Source organism: Crinia signifera, chromosome 1, assembly GCF_055691185.1.
Source record: "Crinia signifera chromosome 1, ASM5569118v1, whole genome shotgun sequence".
Classification (NCBI taxonomy): Eukaryota; Metazoa; Chordata; class Amphibia; order Anura; family Myobatrachidae; genus Crinia; species Crinia signifera.
In genome coordinates this window covers 194,021,224-194,045,111 of record NC_139217.1, presented here as the reverse complement: position 1 = coordinate 194,045,111, position 23,888 = coordinate 194,021,224, and the positions used below count along the sequence as shown (strand labels likewise).

At 38.5% G+C, this 23,888-nt stretch overlaps 1 protein-coding gene across 2 annotated transcripts in view; it reads left to right on the top strand.

Moving 5' to 3' along the window:
- The window catches only part of GRID2 (glutamate ionotropic receptor delta type subunit 2), a 1,102,902-nt gene that overhangs the window by 996,384 nt on the left and 82,630 nt on the right, over positions 1-23,888 (top strand). For both annotated transcript variants that reach the window (XR_014472933.1, XM_083179104.1), the window contains exon 14: positions 8,943-9,109. Coding sequence is in view for 1 of the 2 variants with exons in the window: in XM_083179104.1 (XP_083035230.1) it covers positions 8,943-9,109 (167 nt within the window). In the remaining variant the exon portion in view is untranslated. The remainder of the gene's footprint in view (positions 1-8,942; positions 9,110-23,888) is intronic.

The following is a 23,888-nucleotide window of genomic DNA, read 5'->3' as shown; positions in this document are numbered from 1 at the left end:
TCTGCAATTTCATCACCCCCAGACTCATTGTGATTTTCCGCCCTTTCACAGGCAGCCAGTCCCCCATCCACCCCTGTCATATCAGCAGTGAACAGCAGACACTATTGAGTGAGAGCTGTTTCACTGGTGTTTGGAGTGATTATACAACTCCTTACACCACCACCGGTGTGTTCATTTGCACCAGCATTCCTTCCCCCCCCCCCCCCCTCCCAGATCCACGTACTCATTTTATATATATATATAATTTCTCAGTAAGAATAAAAACATTATTTTTACCTATCACTGTCTTATAGCCAATCATTACCCTGCACACACACCTAGAGGGTGAGCGCAGAACCATCCAATCTGCACTGCCTATTTTGTTGTTAGTCCATTTCTATAATTTTTTCCCCAGGGCCATTTTTAGTTCCCAATCCGCCCCTGTATGTATCAAATATTGCATTTTCCATACATGCTGCCGTTAACTAATACTGTATATATGACAAATTTTTCAGAAAACAGTAGGGGGTGGGTTTCTGGGAGACTACTGCCCAAACAAGTCCATAGGTTTCTATAGGGCAATTTACATGTCTAGATACTAGACTGAGCAGATGTGCCAGGTGGTATTGGTGGTTTGTGTTTTCTGGAGTCTGTAGTGTATAACCAGGGAAGCCCCCTACACTGGCATGCCGAGCACTCGCCGCACAGTGAGCAGGTCTGAATTGGGCCCAAAGTTTTGTGCTGAATCAATGAGATATCTAATGTTAGCAGAGACTGGATATTTTTATTCTATGTTATTCCTGGGAATACAAACTTTTAAACTAACATATGCTAGATAAATGATTAATATTTTCATTCATTCTATAATCTATTAATCATTAGTTGTGTCAGGATATGTCTGTGAAAAGACAAGAAACTAAGGAGAACAATATATATATATATATATATATATATATATATATATATATATATATATATATATGCAAGCAGTGCGACAGTAACTTTGGAGTTATGGGAGCATAAAAAGCAGGAAAGTGTGACAAATGCTAAGTCTTGTAAAATGTCGTGTTTTACTTTACGATTTAACTGGCAGCGCAGAAGCTCTTCACTGTTTACTGCCTCAATGCATCCCCAGTATTTGTGTTTAGATGTGTAAATTACCTCAATAATAAAAGCTGAACAGTTTACTTTACAATAGATACCAATGATTTGCTGCATTTTTTGGTTACCGACTAACACACTGGAAATCACTAGCATTAGTTTGACCACTTTTTTTTTTTTTGGGCTCAGGCTATTCTCTTATAAAGTTCATTAGGTATTATTTAAGAATATGGATTGCAATTGTAAATGAAGACTTTATCATAATGGTTGCATGCTACAAAGCATTCTGCTAAATAGATTTAAAGTGCATCTGTTTTGTGATAATCATACCATTCATGGGGGCAGTGGACCCTTTGGCCACATCTCTATATTAGGCTGGGTAGACTGACTACAGATTAAGCTATTGGTCTATGTGAATAAAACCTCCCCTATGTTCCCTTCACAGTGCTGAAGCTGTGGCATATAGGGCCTAAAAAGCTGCACCTCTGGCCCCCAAGAAAAGTCTCTTCAGCCCTGCCCACACTCCATTGTTATTAATGTATAATGAAGAAGATTGTCTTAGACCGGTGCAGTCCTCTGTGTCCTCCACAAATCAGTGTACTGTACAACAGATTGAACAAGGGAAGGTTTCAGAGGAGTTCATAACTCAAATAGGGTAGTACCCACAACTGCCACCAACTGTCATTCCAAACTGACTCACTGGGTTGGTGTTGCTCCCCTATTTGAATTTTGGACTATGCTGCAGACCAACCTCTGGAGGCACCACTGGATTGCACTAATATGTATGTTGATGTAAAATCATGGACCTGCTGAAATTCAGTAAATATCACATATGAAATTGAAACATAGTAATAGTTAACTCAAACAAAAATATACAATTGTAATATAAACAATGCAACTGTTTTAACATGTCTGGACTACAAGTAAACTCTTGTGACAAGAGTAAAAACCATTAGCTTTAATGCATTCTTTGAAGCGAATGAAATGGTGGGTGGCATAAGGGCTTTAAAATTAATTTAATAAAAACGCAAGGTGCTGATCTGAAACTAAGTGAAGTCCTTGACATTGTTAAAGCAAATAATTAGCTCAATCACAGTCAGCATTACAAAATAAAGAACAAAGAAAACAAAGTACTGATCTTAGCCAAAATACAGCTCTTGAGATTACTAACACTCACAATGTAGCACAGATGGCATTAAGACATCAAAACATACTAAAATGGCTGTATTACAGAGAAAAAAAATATGGTTATTCAGTAAGATAGCTACAAATCCCACACTATTTAGGTGAAAACTCAGTTAAATGCATGCGCAAACCCAGTAGTTAATATTGTTTTAAGGTTCCCATACACGGTAAGTTTTGTGCTGCTTGTGTTTTGTACTAAATCGCAGCGCATCTACTTACATACATACATACTTTTTTGACTTGCGATATGCGATGTGCAGGAGCATGCATCACACCGCAAGACAAAATAAACACAGAGTGATGTGAACTGCATGAGATGAGTTTTGAACGAAAAAGTTCAAAACACATCCAACCAGCGCACCATGTATGAGCACCTTAAGAAGACAGTGTGTTGCCATGATGTTAGGCTGCAGCCACTGTGGTAGAATACTGCACACCAACATCAGCAAATATTTATTGTGTACAGTAAAAAAATGGTGACATTAGCACTTGCCATCCACCAATACTTCAAATATAGATAGTTTGTAAATCAAAAATAAAAGGGTGTGACACTGTGTGAAAATAGGCATGGCCAAAGAATAGTACCAATGCACATTACACTGCACAGAAGTGTCCATTATAAATATTACACTATACATTGGTGTCTATTATTCACTTTACACCTCACAGAAGTGTCCTTCATTCACAGTAGACAGCACAGTAGTATCTGCTATTCCCATTACAAAGAACTGTAGTGTCTTTATTCACACTACAAAACAAAGGTTTGTCCATTATTCACAATACACCACACAGTAGTGCCCCTTATCCAGGTTATGGCACACAGCAGTATCCCTTACAAATCTCCTCCTCTGCCGCAGCAGTGGCTATCAGATTCAGAATCCGTTGGTCATTTATTTTTTATTGTACTTGCGATGACATAACTTTCCCCCAGTTTCATCTTAACAATAATAGCCCCATTCTCCCACTATAATTGAGCCAGCCTGGCACAAGAGCACTGGTATTTGCAATATACAGTTCATGCATAAATTGCTCTAGGAAAACCCCTATAACCAATGTATGAAGACCCACAAATAGATACACTCCAGCCATTGCACCTCATCCCCTGTTGAGTCTCCCAAGTATTTATTCACCTATTTTTATCTTGAATGGCACAGGATTCTGCTCAGGTTTGATGGGTAGAAGGATTTTTTGGTGAAATTAGTAACCAATATCAACAAGAGTCAACAAGAACCATGTCTTCTCTATGATCTTCACAAAAACACATTCAGTATCTCCTACTCTTTACCACTACCACTAGACTGTTTAATGCTTAGCATATAACTAGAGGAAAGATTCCCACCTGTCCTACAAGCCCCTTCCCTTTTCCTGCCTCCATACCTATATATTGCTGTCACTCAGGCCAGGCAGAGTGGAGGATCAGTGAGTGGGGCTTGATGGTCTGCCAGAGAACCGACAGCAGCAGGTGACAGACAGGTCATGACCCCAGCACCACCAAAGGATCTGTGGTCCCCTTTTTTCACTTCCCTACCCGTCTCAGACCCAGTCTATACTCCTGAACATCACTTCCCTACTGCTGTATCACTTTCTTGTCCATCCCATTGGGCAGCACCAACAGTGTAATGGTTAGTATTACTGCCTCACAGCACTGAGTTTATGGGTTTTGATTCCCATCATGACCCTTACTGTGCAGAGTTTGTATATTCTCTTGTGTGGGTTTCCTATGGGTACTCCAGTTTCCTCCCACAATCCAAAAATATACTGGTAGGTTAATTGGTTCCCAACAAAATTAACCCTAGAATGTGTGTGTGTGTGTGTGTGTATACATGTGGTAGGGACTATAGTTTGGAAGCTCCACTAGGGTAAGGACTGACTGTAAAGTGCTGCAGACTATGTGTGCACTATATATATAACAGGTAATAAATAAATAAATCTACAGCACCACATCTCTTCCATCCCTGGCTCTGGGTTTATCCCAGCCCATTATAGGTCTTTCTTGTTGTGTTTGGTGTAATACAATTTAATAAAAAACATTAAAGACAATAAATTACATTAAAATAGTGGGGTTAAAAAGAAATGGCCCGTTACCATAGATGGTGGAGAACTGAAGTAAAGGCAGTTCTCAAATTCACATAATAATACAGGTGAGTCATGGGAAATGCCGTCAGATTAGGAAAAGCAGGTAAAGCTCCAGATACACACAAGTTCCCAAGTCGAAATGATGCACTTCAAATGCGTTTTTGGCCACTGCCTGTGGCCTTTCTCAAGGAGAATATGTCTCAGTTCCATTGGTCAGGGTTTTTGTATTAGCCCCAGCCAATCGCTGTCCTTGTTATCCTGATTGACATGAATATTGAGCAATACAGTCTAGCAAAACAAATGTGACTATATAACTCTGGCTACTTCCAGAAACTCAACTTCTGGTTATGACGATATCCGGTAAGTGGACGAGACCTCCGATAACAGCAGAGATTGAAGAGCCAAACTTCCGGTTATGATGATATCCGCTGCGTGGGACCAGACTTCCGGTCACAGCAGAGATGGAGTCCAGACGATGTGCTTCCGCCGGACCTTGTTTTGCACAGTTCTTAGTATCAAGTGTGGAGTGGCACATAGATCTTAGTTCAGGAAACTTATAGTGCCACCGGAAGTGATTTCTGAGTGTTAGACCCGGACATGTAGGATACCCCAATTCCGGCCATAGTATACATGGATTCAGGATGTTGTTTGTGCATTCATATAAATATTTCAAAGTCAAACACAGGTTGATGCAGACTGTTCCACCCACATGGCACTTGTGTGATGTGCTACACACCATCTGCATCACACTAATTATGGACCAGATAAAAATTTTTTAAAATGCAGCTAATTATAACTGAGCAATTACTTTTTGTCAAGTTCCACATCATAGTTATCATTATACACACATTAAAGACACAATAAGCAAAATGGGTATGATTTATTTTAATACTACTGTACCATACTAAGGGCAGGATATTCTAATATCTGCCGCCCTACATCTCCGCAGGGTACCGCATTCGTAATAATTGCATTGGCTCAAACATATGCAATTATTAATGCAAAGGACAGCTCTTATCAGAAGAGCTGTCCTTTGCATTAATAATTGCTGTCCTTTATGATGCGGTCTGAGACCCGGGAGTCCCTCTGGGCATGTACAGATCACCAGGGCTAGGTGTGGAGCATGCTGGGAGAGGTCAGTGACAGATCCCTCACACAGCGCTGTGGTAAGAAGCCCATAGGCTTCTATTGGGAGCAAAAGCTGGTGATACTCTCTGCAGCGCTGACCCAGCGGAGGGGCATTAGAACATATAGAAATGCGGAAAACCCCCAGAAAATGGGGGTTTTACCACATTTCTGTTTTAGAGCATCCCTCCCTACAATCTTTAAACTGAATTATTCTATAAATCTGTGGCATAATTTTATTGTTTTGGATATTTGGCCTTGCATACCACCTTATTGGCAATCATTTGAAGAGATTTCCAGGGATGTGGTAGAAAAAGATGTTACTCAGAATTTTTACATTTAAATGGTTGATATGGACAGGGGGTTGACATTTGGAATGTTGACAGAAGGAGCAGATACAGCAGAGAAGGTGCAATCAGGACAATTGAACCCCCATGACACTTCTCACCATTGTTGGCTGCGGAGGGGACCCTCCCATAAAAAGCAGGGACAAGACCATGCAGTGATTTGATAGGCCTCCAATTGTGATTCTGTCTGCAGCTTGCAGAATCAGGAACCAATGGTAGATCTCATCTCAAAGTCCAGCAACAGTGGCGGGTCCACCAATACTAGATGCAGCTCAGTCTGAGTAGTACCAGATGGGAGCTCTCTTGTCCCCTGTTTTGTTAGCAAAAGAACCTCTACAGAGTACCCACTGCTGCTGCAGAGTTAATATGTTCAATATTAACTCTGCAGCAGCAGTGGGTACTCTGTAGAGGTTCTTTTGGAAAAGGTCACAGTTGGATTCCTCTGTGAACCACGCAGGTGCTGCTGTACCTATAGCTACCACTTCAGGGCTTAGAGCCAGGAGACATCACCTTTGGGAGTTCTGCTTTTGGTTGGCTGCTATATAGCAAAGCAGTGGCACATTGGGCAAGTAGAGTGCAAAGATTCCCTGACCCTGATTACCTCAACCCGTAGTTCAGGCATGTCCAACGTTGGCCCTCCAGATGTTGTGAAACTACACGTCCCAGCAAGCTTTGCAATAGCTTTAGAATTCTCTAATAGCAAAACTGTGGCAAAGCATGCTGGGATGTGTAGTTTCACAACATCTGGAGGGCCAACGTTGGACATGCCTGCCGTAGTTCAAATCGATCATGCGTTTTTCCAAAGACATAACTAACTCTAAAAATAACCCTATCAGCACCCTAATCATAATCCTCACATTAACAGCAGTCTAACCCTACTACCTAAAATGTGAATTCTCACTGAGACGGCATTGTGAACATATACCATTCCTTGCATCCTCTCATTTCCCTCCCTTTTTGTTCTTTTAACAAAATATCTCTCTGGACAACTATGAATTGTATTTCATGATGTTTAAGTCAAGACTGACTATAAAATGGTGATAGGAGAAGCTGGAATATTTTTTTTACCTCAGGAATGACTTTTGTGAAACTGCTTATCGGATTCCCTCATATAAAATTAAACACTTCAGGCTGTAGCTGTGTAACCAAATACTTCCATATTCACTTTGTTTCTATCAGCAGAACCTGTTTTTGTGCCTTTTGCATAACAAATACAATAAACATGAGAAACACGAGTGTTACATTTTCATCAATTTAAAACCAAAGCATATATATAATATATGCATTGCCAGACACAAAATAAACAATATAACTAGTGACTAAAACACCTCCCCACAGTATTGTCATCTCATAATAAATACCCAGAATGCACTTTGTTTATAACTGTGAATCATTTATTGAATCATTTCTAATAAGGATATCAAAATATACAAAAAGCAACATAATCAAACATATTTTCATAAACAAATTTTCTAATTATTATTAGCACAAATAAAACAGCAGAAAGCAACAAAACTAACCTACTACATAGACTGATACGTTTGATGTGTGACATTTGTACATCTGTGTGTGAATGAGGCTTAATATGTAATCTGCTGTGATGTCCGTGGAGTTTTCTTAGGCCAAGTACAGTATTCTAGGACCTGCAAACTTCCTTTGTTCTATATACTGTAATAGTATTATTTAAACAGCTTGTGAGTGGATGAACAAGAATCCCGATTATCCTTGGAAAAAGTAAAATAAAATATTTACTTTACTTGTTCTGCTCTCTGAGTTAAAGGTAATGTGACCGCTTGAGCCTGCCCTCAGGTAGATTATTCAGAAGTCTGCTGATCACAATCTGAAAGCCTAGACTTGGATAATGAGCATAACTACATCACATTATATGCAAGGAAAGAAGACACTGTATCAATCTTTCCAAGTTTAATTGTTTATTGAACTGGTAACAATTAATGTAAATGTAATGTAAAAAAGTTATGAAAAAAAAATCATAACAGTATAAAAAATACTTGTTTACCCTCCCGAAAGCTGCAGGAGACTCCCAATTTTTAAGTTACCCACAGAAGTGTAAGTGACTCTATTGCATCCATCCACATCCTACCAAAATCCTTTTAAAGTGGGCAGGATGATAATAAGTTAGATGCAACAAAACGCAAGCAACATTACAAATGGGGCGGGGCTAAAAGATTGGAATTATGTAATTTAGCCCCCTACATGCAGCCTCATGAATCAAAGGCATTTCCCCATCTTTGGGGGAATGGCATGATGACATGTCAGTCCAGTCCTAAATTGTGTCTTTTTCTGACACTGGTGCTTTGCTACCTGCTTGCAATATGAGGAAAGGGTAAATTTTGCCTGAAAAGGCTTCCCTGTGTATATTATCCTCCACACTCACTTTTGCACCTCATGTTTGCCACCTGCAGGCAATTTCAGGAACAGATACATTTTTACCTGAACAGGCATTCCTGAATTGTCTCAGGTGAGGGGAGAGGTGTCTTTTGGCAGTGATTTGTAACTCAGATTTTGAGGTAGAAGAAATATGTTTCTCTTACTTAACAGGTCATAAACAGTTAAATGATAAAGAAGCAGGAAGAGGCAACTCTATTTCTATTTTAGAACAGAGACTCTGAGGCAGAAAAATAACAGTGTAAATAATAAATAATAACTGGCAGCACTTTGTAATGTCTCTCCTGTCACATTATTGCAGGACAATAGAGGACAGCTGTAAAGATACTGACGATGATCCTATTATTTGCAATGAATTAGCTGATGCGTATCATTATGGCAGCAGGCACACTTTACGGAAGCTTGGTTTTGCACCAAATTTTGAGCAAAAATGGGCTAAAACCCACCTGCGAATGTTGAGAAATTGGGTGCTTAAACATCATTGCAACAGCACATCGTACCCTTTGCAAATATGAGGATTGACTCCTATTTCAGCAATGTAGAAAAATCTATGAGAGGGCGGGCTCAAGTAGTCACATGACCTTTAGCTCAGAAAGAAGATGGCGCACCGCTCCTCTGTAGAGCGGGCTAAGCATTTAAAAAAAATAATTTTATATTGTACCTCATGTATTCTAATGTGACCGTATATGGTAGTCACTTAACTTATATATTGTCTTTTTACAGGTGAAACATGGAAATTATGCATTTGTGTGGGATGCTGCAGTGCTGGAGTACGTTGCAATAAATGATCAAGACTGTTCCTTTTACACAGTAGCAAACACAATTGCAGACAGAGGCTATGGCATAGCACTACAACACGGCAGTCCATACAGGGATATTTTCTCTCAAAGGTAAGGTATCTCTTTTATCTGGTTCACAGGCAGTAAAAGCAAACAGCAAGGCAGTCATTTATTTTTTACTTTTTTTTTTTCATGTGGATGTACTCACACATTCCTCACACAGTGCAATGTGCTAAAACCTAATAAGGGCTAGTAACATTTCAGAAATTGACAATTTTTTCAGTTATTAAGCAACCACCCAGTTATGGGGGAATGTTGTCTGACTTTTTGGTCTTTGCGTCTTAAGGTACATTTCCAATATTGTAAGATTAACTTAAAAAGTTTGCTGCTAAGTTTTAATACTGTACTGTATGTTGTCAAGGTAAAGTCCAATTAAAAGTTTTTTTATAGCTCCCTAGAAATTTGTGATATTCTATGACATTTTAGTCAATGGCAGCTAATAACTTTACTTATAAAAGCCTATTCTCTGCTGGAATGTATAGCATTGTATAAAACAGAGAGCTACTGTAAATATAAAAAGGAAAAATCTGAATTTAAAGAATAGGCTTTCACATAACAGAAGGACAGCATGAATGTGCTCAAGTATGGTACCCAGCATTATGTAATTGTCAGATCATTTAAAATCTCTAAGTGCTTGTATCCAGGTCAATATGCGTAACATACCAATTTGCAGGATCACGTCTGCTTTGTATTAAAATTCATTAGAGATATTGCAATATTCATATTACTTTAGAAATAAGCACATATATTGGTGGTTATTCTGGTTGATACGCAAGGCTGCGAGTTCACGGCCTTGCGAGTCCACCAGACACCGACCGCCGAATGCCAGTACGCCCGCTCCCCCCTCACATGCTGCCTACGTTTGCACAGGCTGTGAATGGATGTTTAACATAAACATCTATTCACAGGCTGTGGGTGAACACCCACATCATTCACTGGTCGACGACCATCGAATGATATGGAAGGTCCATGCATATCTCAGGTTACGCTCAGGTAAACATAGATATGCGTGGACATTTGGCAGGATGTGAGTGTACTGCTGACATCCGGTGAGAAAACTGTGAAGCAAAAAGGGCTTCAATTTGACCTTGATGTTTGAACTTTATATGGCGAGAGAGGCTATGTGACCTAAATCATTTCAATACATTTCTCCATAACCAGGAAATGCACTAGCATCATTTTTCCAGGGATATGTGCAAGCAAAGATGACTGACATGTACAAAGACTATTATTAGAGCCACCTCCTCTTTTAAATAGTTTCTAGTAGTTAAGTTTCAAAGAACAGGGTGCTCTCTCGGTGCACAAAGTACTGGAGCAATTCCTAACCTTATGTAGGAAGTTGGGAACTAAGTTTATCAACACAATGGGGGGAATTCAATTGTTTATAAACCCTCTATTGTGAGGGGATATAGCGGGGAGATATTCACATGATGCTGGCTATCGTGCTGTGTGTACTTATTAGGGATGGGTTTAACCATGTAAAGCAGCTAAACCCAACTAAACTATTGGGTGAAACATGAAAAGTTGCCACAGGTCATTTTCACCTAATTCAGCACGCCATTTGATGTTTATTTGTTTTTGTATTGTTTAGCTTCTTTTTGCTGGTGTTCACTACATAAAATACAAACCAATAGCAAAATCTTAAACATAATATTGAGCAGAAACCCGTTTTACTCAAAGGGATGTTTCTGTCCTCTCTGTTCTCACCATAAGACACCTGTTTTATGGTTTGAGAGGTGTACCACCCCACCTCCCACTGTCAATCTTTAACTTCTAAAACATGGAACATTTTTTGAAAGGTTATTATGATGCCTATAAGTGTAGGATGATGAACGCTATGCTGATGCTTTTGCAATTGAGCTATTATCGGTTAATTGAACATGCTTACAAGTGCCAACATACCCATGGGCACCACAGGGTGCTAAAGCTTGCTGGAACTGGAACATGTGGCTTTGACATCCAATTCCCTCATGAACAAGTAATTCCCTCATAAACAAGTATTTTAATAAAGTGTCTAAAAAAAGTATAAAAACTGCAGAATTTTTTAAAATCAAAATTAAACCCTTAAAAATCCTTCTTATATATTATTTGTCTACATCCTTAAACTATGGCCCTCCAGCTATTGTGAACTAAGTCCCAGCATGCCTTGCCACAGATGTGCTATTAAGGAATGCTTAAACTCTGGCAATGTATGCTGGGATGTGTAGTTTCACAACAGCTGGAGGGCCACAGTTTAGACATGCCTTTTATACATGATGTACAAGGGAGCACATCTTGCAGTTCTTGCTCAAGAAATTTTAGCAGTACAGCAATTCATGGGTATGAGTCAAGGTTCGACCGATATTCATCCATAATTATATAGATTCATATTTTTGGCACCTAGAAAGTTCAGAAGCTGTTCATACTATATAGAACTATCTTATAATTGTAAGATATTTACAGGTCAGTAAATCAATATCTTAAAATGATCACTTAAAAGAGGACACATGGTTTTCTTAAGTGTACTTTTTAATTCCAGTTTAATTTATTTTATTCACTCCATAAGTTCTGATAATTGACTTTTATAACAGTATTTTGAATACACAGTTATGGCCAAGCACTACATGGTTCCCAACCCATGCACCTGCTTTTACTGACGCTAATGCAAATCATTACAATGGCTGCAAAGCATTTTGCATATTAAAATGAAACTTACATTGAATTCCTGGAGCTGGCATGGAATTTTTCTCTATAAATATAGCAACGTTTATGAAGGCAATCTTGGATAATAGGAAATAGCTGTTCTTTGTGTTTCTCCTTAGGTTTTTGTTGGAATAGTAACAATGTAAATCATATACGTAAAGCCAAAAAAATCAAACTACTCTTTTGACAGTGTTTAATATATTCAGGGCCCTGCTGTTTCTACTGCTAAAGAACACAGAATGTTGTAGTTGCTAATGATATTACTGTATCTCCTGCTGAGTCAGTGTTGTTCAGTTTTATTGTAAAGACGATTTACAGTGCTCATATAAGGAATATAGCAGAGCCTCTAAGATAGATGATTGCTGGCAGGCATAACATTTAGGCCTAACAGGGCTCTTGTGGGGAATAACTCACTAGTTACACAAATAAAACACTGACTAGAAAAGCAATGAGAAATGCATTTAAAACTGGATTTGTGGCTACAAAGCTGGTGTAAATTGTAATTATATTGTATACTCATTAATGTTGGAAAATATTTGGATTCAATGGATTCTAAGCACATAATTAACATTTTATTAATTTTAAACTAAAAAAGGCCAGTCTCTTTGGCCCAGAAACATTACTGGTTTATTTCACCTATTATTTCTGGTCTTTCTCTTTTTGTTGAAACCCCTTTTGCTGAACCCCTGGGGCAAATGTAACATGTACAGAGAGAGTTAGAATTGGGCGAGGTGTGTTCAAAGTTAAATCTAAATTGCAGTGTAAAGACCAATACACAATAGAAGATTATCTTTCCAATCTGGCTGGTTGGAATGAAAGTCTGGAAATTTTTGGGAGCAAATGACAATTGACCATTTGCTCCTAAACATAGAAAACAGACAAAAATTGGTCCAAAAGACAAATTGGTTGAATCAATTTCTGCAGATGACTGCTTTTGTTCATTTTCCAGCATTTGGGAGCAAACCGTTGATTTTAATTTGTTCCCAGAAATTTCTAGATTTTCATTCCAACCAGCCCAGATTTACCCTGCAATATATAGGCTAATAAAGCAGCCCAGATTTACCCTGCAATATATCGGCTAAGATGCTGAAATCTAGCCCATGCCTGCATCTCACAGGCTAATACATAAATCTATTTGTCTCATGATTATTTAAGTCTTTTTTTTTTAAATAAAGTTGGTTTTTCAAACGCAGCAATCAAGATAACTAAATATAGCCAATAATCTTCTTCACAATATTGTATGATCTATGCAAAGATATCTGCACGCGTACATATATTTGACAGGATGGTCTGTAAATAGTCAATTATTACTTCTTTTTTTAGTTTTCCTACTATTGATATGAAAGTCAGTTATATAGTTATTTTACTCTTCCTTACTGCCATTGTGTGTGTGGTCGTACTACTTTGTTTCCTTCCTTAAACATGGACTACACATGGGTCACCACAAATTATGCAAACAGTAAGCTTAGTTCTATTAGTTTCCACAGATCTATACCATTTTGACTCATTTACTTATGTCCATTTAATTTGGAGTTATTTTCTTTTGTTTAAACTTTAATGGATGTTATATTGCAATCAGTTTTATAGCCTCCTCTCATTGATAAGGATTCATATTAATAATTTTTAATTTGACTGTGGTTAGTGTTAAAATCTAAAACCTTTGCATCTGGTGATATTTTGCAGTGTTACTACTGTGTTACTACTGTACCTCATGTACAAGCAGCTTAATATAAAGACCTACAAACCTACAGTATACTCCTGCATGTGTCCACTGATGATATCTTTCGTGAAATTGTTTATTTGTCCAGGAGTTTAAGGGAGTTTAAGGGTATTAATGGATGAAATTGTATCAATTGCAACGTCTTCTAATGTGTACCCAGCATAAGACTGATCGTTTCTATTATATCTAGCAACTTATTACATTAAGCCTTTGTCTTCACTTGTGAGAACTAAATCCCATACAGCTTAAATGCAAGTAATTGGTTGAGTTATACGCCATGCCAGAATGTCTATACTCTCTGCCAGGGCCTGAATAAATGTTCCTAGGCTAATATCCCTTTTACCCCAAAAATCACGGATCCGACCCAGCATTTGGATGAAGGATCCAAGCTGGGTCGGATCTGGGATTTACACCATTTACAGGCATCTATTCACCTCCTACGCTGCTGCTGTCTGCAGACTATAGCAGACAGCAGCGCAGGCTGTCTGTGCCCACCTTCCAACCTGAGGACTCTGCGGTCCGCATGTTGCACGTCCACCATTGATGTAAATGGGAGCCGGGTCCAATGACCCGTCGTACCCATTTACACCGCCCTCTACCCAGGTCCTAACCATATTCTACCCAGGTCAGTACCTGGGTAGAAGTCCCGTGTAAAGGGACATGGCGTGTCCCATTTACACTGCCGCTGACCCGGGTCTGACCTGCCAAAGACCCGGGGTTTCGCGGTGGTGTAAAAGGGGTATAATACACATGTAGCTCACCTTGTAATGCTGCTAAACACACATGTATGGGCCCTCAGGGACTCATCATTAATACTGCCTATATGCATGTAAAGAAGGTTATACAACTAGCATGTATGATTTAAATCTTGTGGCGTGTGAAGGAGACTTTGGCTTTATGCTGCCCAGCTGGCGCTGTAGCACAATGTACATAATACAGTCACCTTAATATCTTAACACCCCCCCCTCCCCACACACACACACACACACACACACACACACACAATACATCAAGATGGATGAAAGCTAACAAGCATGGAATAAATTAGGCCTTCACTTTATTCCTCAGCTTTCATCTGCTAGGCACTCCCTCCTCCCCAGTCCTGGCACCCAAGGCTGCAGCCTATTGGTTAATTGGGCACTGCTCTTAACTCATTTAGTAAATGGCACATTATAGTCTACATCAGACATATAGAAAGTTAGCAGCTACCACCTCAACTTTTATTGACATATATAGTCAGTGGCATCACAAGGCCAAAGTGCTAACTGTTCTGCTGTGACAGGAGCCAGATGCTGCATTTGGATATTCTCCTGCAGCAATTAGCCCTTGTCACAAAGGAAGGTCCAGCACTGCAGACAGCTCACTCTCCGGGGCAGCCAGCATCTCCGGGGATGCTGGACATACCCCCTGAGTGACATAACAGGAATTTCCACCAGGCCATTCCCCTTTATATTAATCCACGTGCATTTTTGGGGCGTGTGCACCTATGGCATGGGGGTGATTTCCTTTATCAATATTATATTGAGATTATGGTCCTCTTGTTATAAAGAACACATTCTCTGAGTTCTGAAAAGCTCTATATTATATTTGTTTTCCTTGACATGTAAGCAACTCCAACAAGTTCTCACCCCTCTGGAATAACTATAGTCTATGCAGTTTGGCAGCCTTGTATATGCATCTGCACAGAAGTGTATGTTACACCTCTGTCAACCTGTGCTTGGTTCATTCGGCTCAGGATTGGCACATAATGTTCTGTCTTACTATGGATTTTATCTCCAGAACATGTCGTATGCATGGAAAAGCATTCATTACAAAAGGAAGAGACACAGCTTATAAATACAATCGCGGTTAATGTATAGGTTCTGCACAAGCAGTTATTTTATTAAATGTAAAGTGGCTGTTCAAGCCCGTCTTGGAATAAATCTCCCACAGAAAGACTTTGCCAGTGGTCTTAATCAATTTCTTGTTTTAATTGTGGAGGAAAAACTTCTTTGTCAGCGTCTGCAAACATGTTTCCTGCATGAGCAATCTGATGTTAGTTTATTCTATATGAAACTATACAAATTGAATAGTAATTCCAATTTGAATTATGATTGTATCATACAGTCAAAGTCTATATAAGAAATTCAAAGAATGCGTATACATTTTTATAAAGTGGAGCTCAAATTGCAATATTACACACACACACACATTCATATATACTGTATATCAGTATATGTCAGAGACATCAGTTTAGGTACTAGAGCATGAACCATAAATAATGTCTTACTTTGAATTTGACAGCAAATAATGCATTGTTTCAGCCCATTTAAGGCACAGAACATGAATACATCAGTACATTCAACTGAATTTTGACATTTTCCTTGGCATACCAATGCAAACTAAACCAGAGAGCAATCACTCGCCAATACTACTCACTTTTGGATCAAATTAAGGCATATATTGTGTCTGTTTTTTATGATAGACTTTGCTTTAAGAATGACTTTTGTTTGGACATTTCAGTGCATAACAATATAGAAATAACTCAGTCCTTTTGACCATTACATATGTTCTTTAATAAGGCTTTCTCACTGTGGAAGTATTCAGTGAAGTTAGGGTTTTTGTACACATTATCCATATAAAAAAATGTACTTCAATTGTGGTCTTTTTCAGATGGTTTTCAGTCATGTTTCGCCCTAGCAGTTTCACTTTTTTAAAGTCAAAATTGCATTGGCAAATCATTACTAAAAACAGTAAGAAAACTGCTGCAATTTTGACAAAAATATGTGGATCATTAAATACTTTACCGATTTTTTGTGTTTTTCCACTGTGCCGGATTTTTTGACGTCCAAAAATCGGATTTTTTTTTTAATGGGTTGTAATTTCAACATGAAATGGCGAAAAGTCAAAAAATTTCCACTGTCGGAAAATCCAGCAAAGAAGTAAAAACCCCTTCAAGGTGCTAATGTTTTAAAGTTCTGTTTCCATAGTAGCACAGTTCTTGAGCATACAAATAAAGGAATTTAGTATGAAATAGCAATTTTTTTTCCTAACATGAATGCAAATATCTGTTTTACTATAAGGATTAGAAAATGCTTTGCTGCTTCTTTGTTGTGAATGGCTTGGCTATTTAGCTTAAAAGTAGGACGAAGTCCAGCCAGAACCTTGTCCCCTGGGTCCCCTTCAAGTCATTGCATGGCATACTTGAGTAATCCCACTTCATATTATTGCATCTTGCCTCTTTATAGTGATTTATTTAATTGCTATCACTTCGGTCGCTGCTGGATTTCACTTTTGTAGGCATCCCTTGAAAGGAATGATTCTCTTTCTCTGAATACTAATCAGGTTACTTTAAAGTAAATGGGATTCTTCGCCAGTACTTTTAGGCCAATTTTACAGGCTTAGCTTTTGTAGCTTTCAGACATTGTGGTAAAGCAAATGAGGTGTTTTTCCATCCCTACCTCAGTGACACTAGAGAGCTGAGAGACAGATGAGAAAGGAACGCCATTGAGCATGCTTAGCATGAATATGTGCTTTACCTGGGTACAGCTCAATACTGCATACATTTATTACACTGTCTGTATGTTAATCCTGGATAGAAAAATTGTCGGGCTCATAAATGCTCTGAGGCCATATTTTAGAAAAGAATAAATAGTGTTTATTCCCATCTAGTTCTTGGCAATAATGATACGTACATTGCTCTGCTCCCGCTTTTCACTCTAATCGTCTGATTGAATTAACCTGGACTGAATTTAATAATTGATTTTAAAGTCAAAATATGAAATATGTTGTAACGACGAGAGTCCTTGCAGCTATGTATAAAATACTCTTGTAAAGTAGATATTTCTTGTGGCAACGGTCACATTGGCAGAAATTATATAGTTTGATGTCATTTTTTTTATGTTTTCAATTATTAATTTTTTTTCCCAATAAGCTATTTTCTGAGCAAAAATAAAAATGGATAGATAAATAGACGTGTTGAATAAAATGTCAATATAAAAATGGGATGAGCTCATGTACAATGTGTAGACTAACAATTCCTAAATCACCCTTGTTTTTTATAACATTAGTTTACCAGTTACCAGCTTGTCAAAGTCATGGAACTACATAATGCAGCTGTGCTTGGCCAAACCGAGCAACACCTGGATTGTTCTATCGGTGCCATCTAGTGGCTCCCGAAGCACACAACACTTGAATTTTATCAGTTAGTCTTTTATTATGTAGGGTATTTAGAAAAAAAACACATAGACAGAAGCTATGAAAAGGTCATATTAAGTGACATTTAGAAATATGTTGTGTTTACACCTCAGAAATATTTCCATTCTGATGTACAGTATAGTTGTCTCCCCAGTACTCCAGTTCCTCTTATGTGTGCAATTGTGTACAGTACATTATGTAAAGGTCCTTTACACTACTGAATTGCTAAACAAACATCTTTTTCCAAGGCTTAGTACATCTCTCCCTAAATGTAACCAATCATTCGCAACAGTTTTGCATGTGCCTTTGAAGCATCAGAGCAAGGTTCTGTTATTTATCTCATTCTTCGATGCACAACCCTGGGAATTCATATTCCTTGGCACCCAAACAGAACCCAATAAGATGGCTGATGCTTGCAGCACAAGCTTCAGGTACAATGCCTATACTGTGACTCTGTCTGGCAGTACTCCCTCTGCATGTAATGAAGTATATACAGGAGCATAACTGCTGGCTGTCTCTGCAGCAGGTCATTTGCCAACTGCAAGGGTTTTAACTTTCAAGCATTCACAAAACAGTAACAAGGAGATTTTCCCTTCACAAGTGCACTATCTTTAATATAGCTGCTTATCTATTGCTTCCCTGAAGGCATTTTACATGAAGCTGACAAGACATTTCGGTTTATACTTTACAGGTCATCCCAGTTATAGCACATTGAGTTATTTTGGAAGATAAAAACAAAACAAAATACTTTGCTATATGCTGCCTCTGCGGAAATCCTTCAACTGAGAAAACTGTCATTCTCAGAAGAAGGGTGATTACTTTACTAATAAAATTAGATTAGAAAATATATGGCTGTTAGTTTACAACAAGGTGAAAAGTCTTGGAAGGTCTATCAATCAATAATGGCATAACTGTTACACATAGACGATGGAGCCAAAATGCTTTAGCAGCACTGTTAAGGTCTACAAATGGCTTTTCACACAGCTGTTGGTACAACATTTATTGCATGTACTACATACAGTACAGTACATGCAGTAACTGTTTTTTTAAAAAATACCAGTTTTGATTTTAATCGTCTACTATCTACCAAGCACCTGTGATTGATAAACCATCAATGCACAGGAACTGGCTGGCAACTTTTAACCTGTATGGCAAATGCAATTAAATGGTCCATTTCTACCAGTTTATGGCATACTTGCCTACTCTCCTGGATCCTAGGAGAGACACATGGATTTTTAGGTAATCCCCCACAGCCCCAGAAGAGTGGCACCTCTACCACTGTCTGCCCACTTCCTAGTGAATGAAGCAGAATGTTGAGCTAAATGGAGTTACCTTACCTGATGGAGGATATTTTTGAACTTTATATATAAGTTATTTGTAAGATTTATATTGCATCTAAATCCACTAGCCATTCTTTCACTTAATCTACCATACGTTTTTGCCTTGTCACATCTCAATATCCCGAGGGATATTGAGTCAAGGATACAATTTTTGTTATAACTGTCTTCTATTGGCAATCAATAAGTTATTGTCAATCCTTAGTGCAGCAATTCCGTACTCATAATCACCCTATGTGCACACAAATTTTATATATGCAAGGTTGCATCGAACTTACCTTAGGCATTTCTAGCTTTTTTCTTTCTGTCATCTTGCTCTGCAAACCAATGAGCATTGTCATGAAAAAAAGGTTGTTATGCTGCATATTTACCATATTTACATACCCACCAACTCTTTCAGCCATAGGATCGGGACACACGAGAGATGAAGTCGCGGCCTCCAAAAAAGGGCATGGTCTCATGAGATGACATATCCTAAGGCCGCGCCCCCATTTTCCGTCGCTCTGCAATGCTGAATAGATGCTGTGTGCATGCGCACAGCGTCTATTCTCTTCAGACTGGGGGAGACTCCCAACTGCCCCCCCCACCGCGGGACAATTGCAGCCCCGGTTGGGACGCGGGAACGTCCCCAAAAACTGGGACGTTCTCGCGTTTAGCGGGACAGTTGGGAGGTATGTATTCAGCTCCTATGAAACCTTCATAAATCATGGTCTCACTACAGAAAGATGAATTCAAATTAGAGATGTGCAGGTTTGGATTTACTCGGATTTACCTGGATTTAGGAGCACCTTTTTATTATATAGGATAATGTATACAAATATTTGACCTTTTTTTTAAGGTTTTAAAACCACTAGTGAAATATTGGCAATTTGAAGTATGCAGGCTTGGGAATTAGCTAATGATATGGTTTTAGTAAAAGATCTAAAACAAAGAATCCATTGCTGTGAATTTTAACAGTTTACCACTATCAAGGATATATGTCATTTTTGCTTGTTCTTTCCATCATTACTGATACCACATTCAAGGGCACACATCTTAAAAGTAAACTAGATCCCTTTGATAGTATCACTATTTTGAGGTTGAAACTTCTGATTGCTATTATCAAAAACTAGAATAACAAATGGTGTAATTGTTACCATGGCAGCAAGGTCTATGTCTAATGACCACATTTAGAAAGAGATTTTTAAATAGGGGGTATTTGGCATTCAGTGTGTATTTGTTTTATTATTTGAATCTGTATATCACATTATTTGTAGTATTTACAACAAAGGCTTTTGCGTTCTTATAGAATGTGTCTGCTTGCAATAAGGTCAAAAACACCAATTAAAAATAAACTAAACTTAAAATGACCTATACATTATAGCAAATGCTAAACTCCCCTAACGTTCTATATTCAGCTAAACTGATAATTATTTAAAGTTCATCAACATGTGGAAAATTCTTATTATTTATTCTGTAATTGGAGCGATTGTACAGTACGTTCTTCGGTACTTGTGTATTAGCAGGGCACCCAATTAGCATATGTACGCTAACGTAGGGAAATCGCATCGCATCACATGGCCCGTTTTAGTGCCATGCGATGCAATGCGATTTTCCTATGTAATTTATTCATTGCTCTCTTGGCCCCGGTGGATCACATGCAATTTTATAGGGTGCGATGCCATTACATTAGCTATACACACATTACATTTGCTAATACACAAGTACCGGTTCTTCAATATTTGTATACTTGTTTACATTTAACCTACTATTTGGGTTCTGTTCGACTGTCTGCAGGAAAATCTACAAAATATTTGGGGATCTATTTATGAAGTAGTGATAATAGCAGAGAAGTTTGCCACTGGAGAAGTCACCCATGGCAACCAAGAAGCTTTGTAGTTGGCCATACATCTACAGATTAATTGTCAGATCTGGCTGGGTGGAACAAAATCCTGGTAATGGATGAGAGCAGATGACAGTTGACCATTTTCTTTGAAATGCTGGAAAACTGACAAAAACTGTGACTCAGCTATTTCCAGGTTTTTGTTCCAACCAGCCAAATCTGACAATTAATCTTTAGATATATGGCCACCTTAACATTTATCAAGTGTATTCTATAAAATGCCACATAGCAGCTGATTGGTTGCCATGGCAAATTTTCACACTGGCTCACTTCTCCATTCTTTTCACTGCTTCATGAATAGACATGTTTGTCTGAAAACAGTATAATTCTGTTTCTCTATAAATCCAGATTTAGATTTAAACTGATGTATCATATAGTGTCAAAACTGCTAATATTGAAGAATATTTAAATGATATTCACATACTGACTTGGTGTTATAAAGAAAGTAAGGCTGAAACAGACACTAGAGGTAAAATGTACTGAGCAGCGGGCATAGTAAAACTGGTGGATATCGCAGTTGAACAACAGCAACTTTTTGGACATGCTGCCAAATATGCTCGAGGTTCTATATCTTGACCTTCTAAACTTAATTCATTGTCAATGTCTGTTGGTTTATAAATCTCTTCTCTACTGCAGAAACATTACTACAGTATATTTGGTACATTCATATTTTTTTATTATTCATTTTGGTACTTATGTATTATCTGGGCTCCCATGTTAAATGCACCCCATTTTTTCATACCCCTGCTATCGAACTGCGCATGGAGTTGATTTTATATAGTGTGGCGAACGCAGCGAGCCACCGTGCCCGAAGCGTGGTGAGCGGACGCGGTCTCATAAGAAAAACGGGAGCCCAGATATTACATAAGTACCTTCATTTTATATTTGGGCTTTTTGAAGAAAAGTAGTATTATTTGTTAAATGTTATTACTATTTAATGCCATGGCTGTTTCTTTGTACAATAATAGAAATGTTATGTTTGGTGTTATTGTGGAAGGAGACAACATTATTACACATGCTATTAATTTTATGATGTGAACATTGGTGCTCGTAACCTACATGTTACTGGGTCCTGGGTCCTTCTCTTGATTAAGGAAAACATTATTTCTATATAATCGTATAATTTTTTCAAATGCAACCCTGTATTCCACTGCTGTGCCGCAATGTTTCATGGGTATGCTGTATTTTTTAAACTGTCATGGGTTTGTGCCACTGCTCTGTTGGTTTGTTTAGCCAGCCAGCCCTCACCTATATTGGTGAACAATATTATGAACTGTCGGATCATTAAAATTGACTGGACATACTGTATACTAATGTTATTGACAATAATTCCGTAGGAACAAATATAGGTCCAAATTAAATGACTGAAGTTGTTTTCATTCATTTTCAAGAAACAATAAACAAATTTGAATTTGAACCAAAACGCTTGAGAGTAGCTTTTCCCAAATCAAAATACAAAAGCGAAACGTATCCTCGCCACCATGCTTTAGGCTCGATGCCTCTGTACGCTCGGCACACTATTTTATTCTCCCTCTATGCCGATGTGGATGGTGAATTAAGAATAAACTGCTTTAAAAAAATCTTCAAAAACTGTTCAACCATGTCTACCGTCTTCATGTCAACATTTTGACCATGTTGACCTATTTCATGTTGGCCTTTTGACCCTGTTGACCTTTTGGGGTAGAATAGCCTGCTATCTAGACACTGTAGATCTATCATCCAGAGCCTATTTTGTGGCATGTTCCATTTTTTAAGCAAATGCGCTTGAGCTGGAGAACACATGATGGCTGCATATAAAATTGACAGATTGTACAGGGTGCAGCTTATAGGATGTTCTCCAGGGAGGAGGTGGGCAAATAGGGCTATTAACAATGAAATGTGCGTTCTTTACACTTCTACGCCTAATGTTAAATACAAAAGATTGACTAAAAAAGTGTGGCAAAAGATATTAACATGATTATTTGCGACTTAAGGTGGCCATACACACGCAGATTTATCTGCAGATCTGTCTGGTTGGAACAAAAACATGGTTATGGATGAGAGCAAATGACCGTTGACCATTTGCTCCAATGCTGGAAAACTGACAAACTGTCACTCATCCATAACCATGTTTTTGTTCCATCCTGCCAGATCTGAAGATAAATCTTACTAGTGTATGGGCACCTTAAGATTAGACTCCCTTATGAATCAGAAGCCAATTAGGATATTTCCATCATGAAGATCTTTGCATGATGATTACTATGATACCGTGGGTGAGATTTAATAGGATGAGAGATTCAGAAAGTGAGATATTTTGTGAGAAATCTCCAGTTTTTTTTAAGTGGCAATAATTTACACTGCAAAACCAGTTTGATTTTGAAGTGTAAATGATTGCCGCTTTAAAAAAACTGGAGATTTCTCACAAAATCTCTCACTTTCTGAATCTCTCATCCTATTAAATCTCACCCTGTGTTTCTGTCATTCAAAAAAAAAAAAACTATTGAGGTCCTATATACAAAACAATGTTCAATTTTAAAATTAGTTGAAAAGAACTGCAAGCCCAGACAGGGACAAACTACTCTAGGGCTGCATTACAGTCCTGGTATTTATGTGACCATGTGCACCTTTGGTGCACATGTTCATGCAAAAGGGACATGGACAAAGCTCATTGGGGCATGGACTCATGCCACACCCTCATATCTCTGGTGCTAGGTGGCCACTTGGCCAGCCCTCATATTTATGTGCTGAGCAGCCAATCAATGCCCCAGGAGGTTGTGCTGCTCAGCCAGCCCATCTCTTTGTGTGGCCAGAATGGCCAATCAGAACATTGGCCCTTCTGGCATTTGCAAGTAGCGCCACATCGGCAATCCAGCAGGTTAAAAAGTGGAATCTAAGAGATAAAAAGTGTAAAAAAAATAAGCTGCCCTGTTGTGTATTGGGATCTCTCAAAATCCCAAAAGGTGCAAATGTAATGGTATAATTGTACCAGTGCTGAAAGGGTAAATAGAAAAGGAAAGGGGATGGGGGGCGTGGCCTGGCGAGCTATCTGACCAG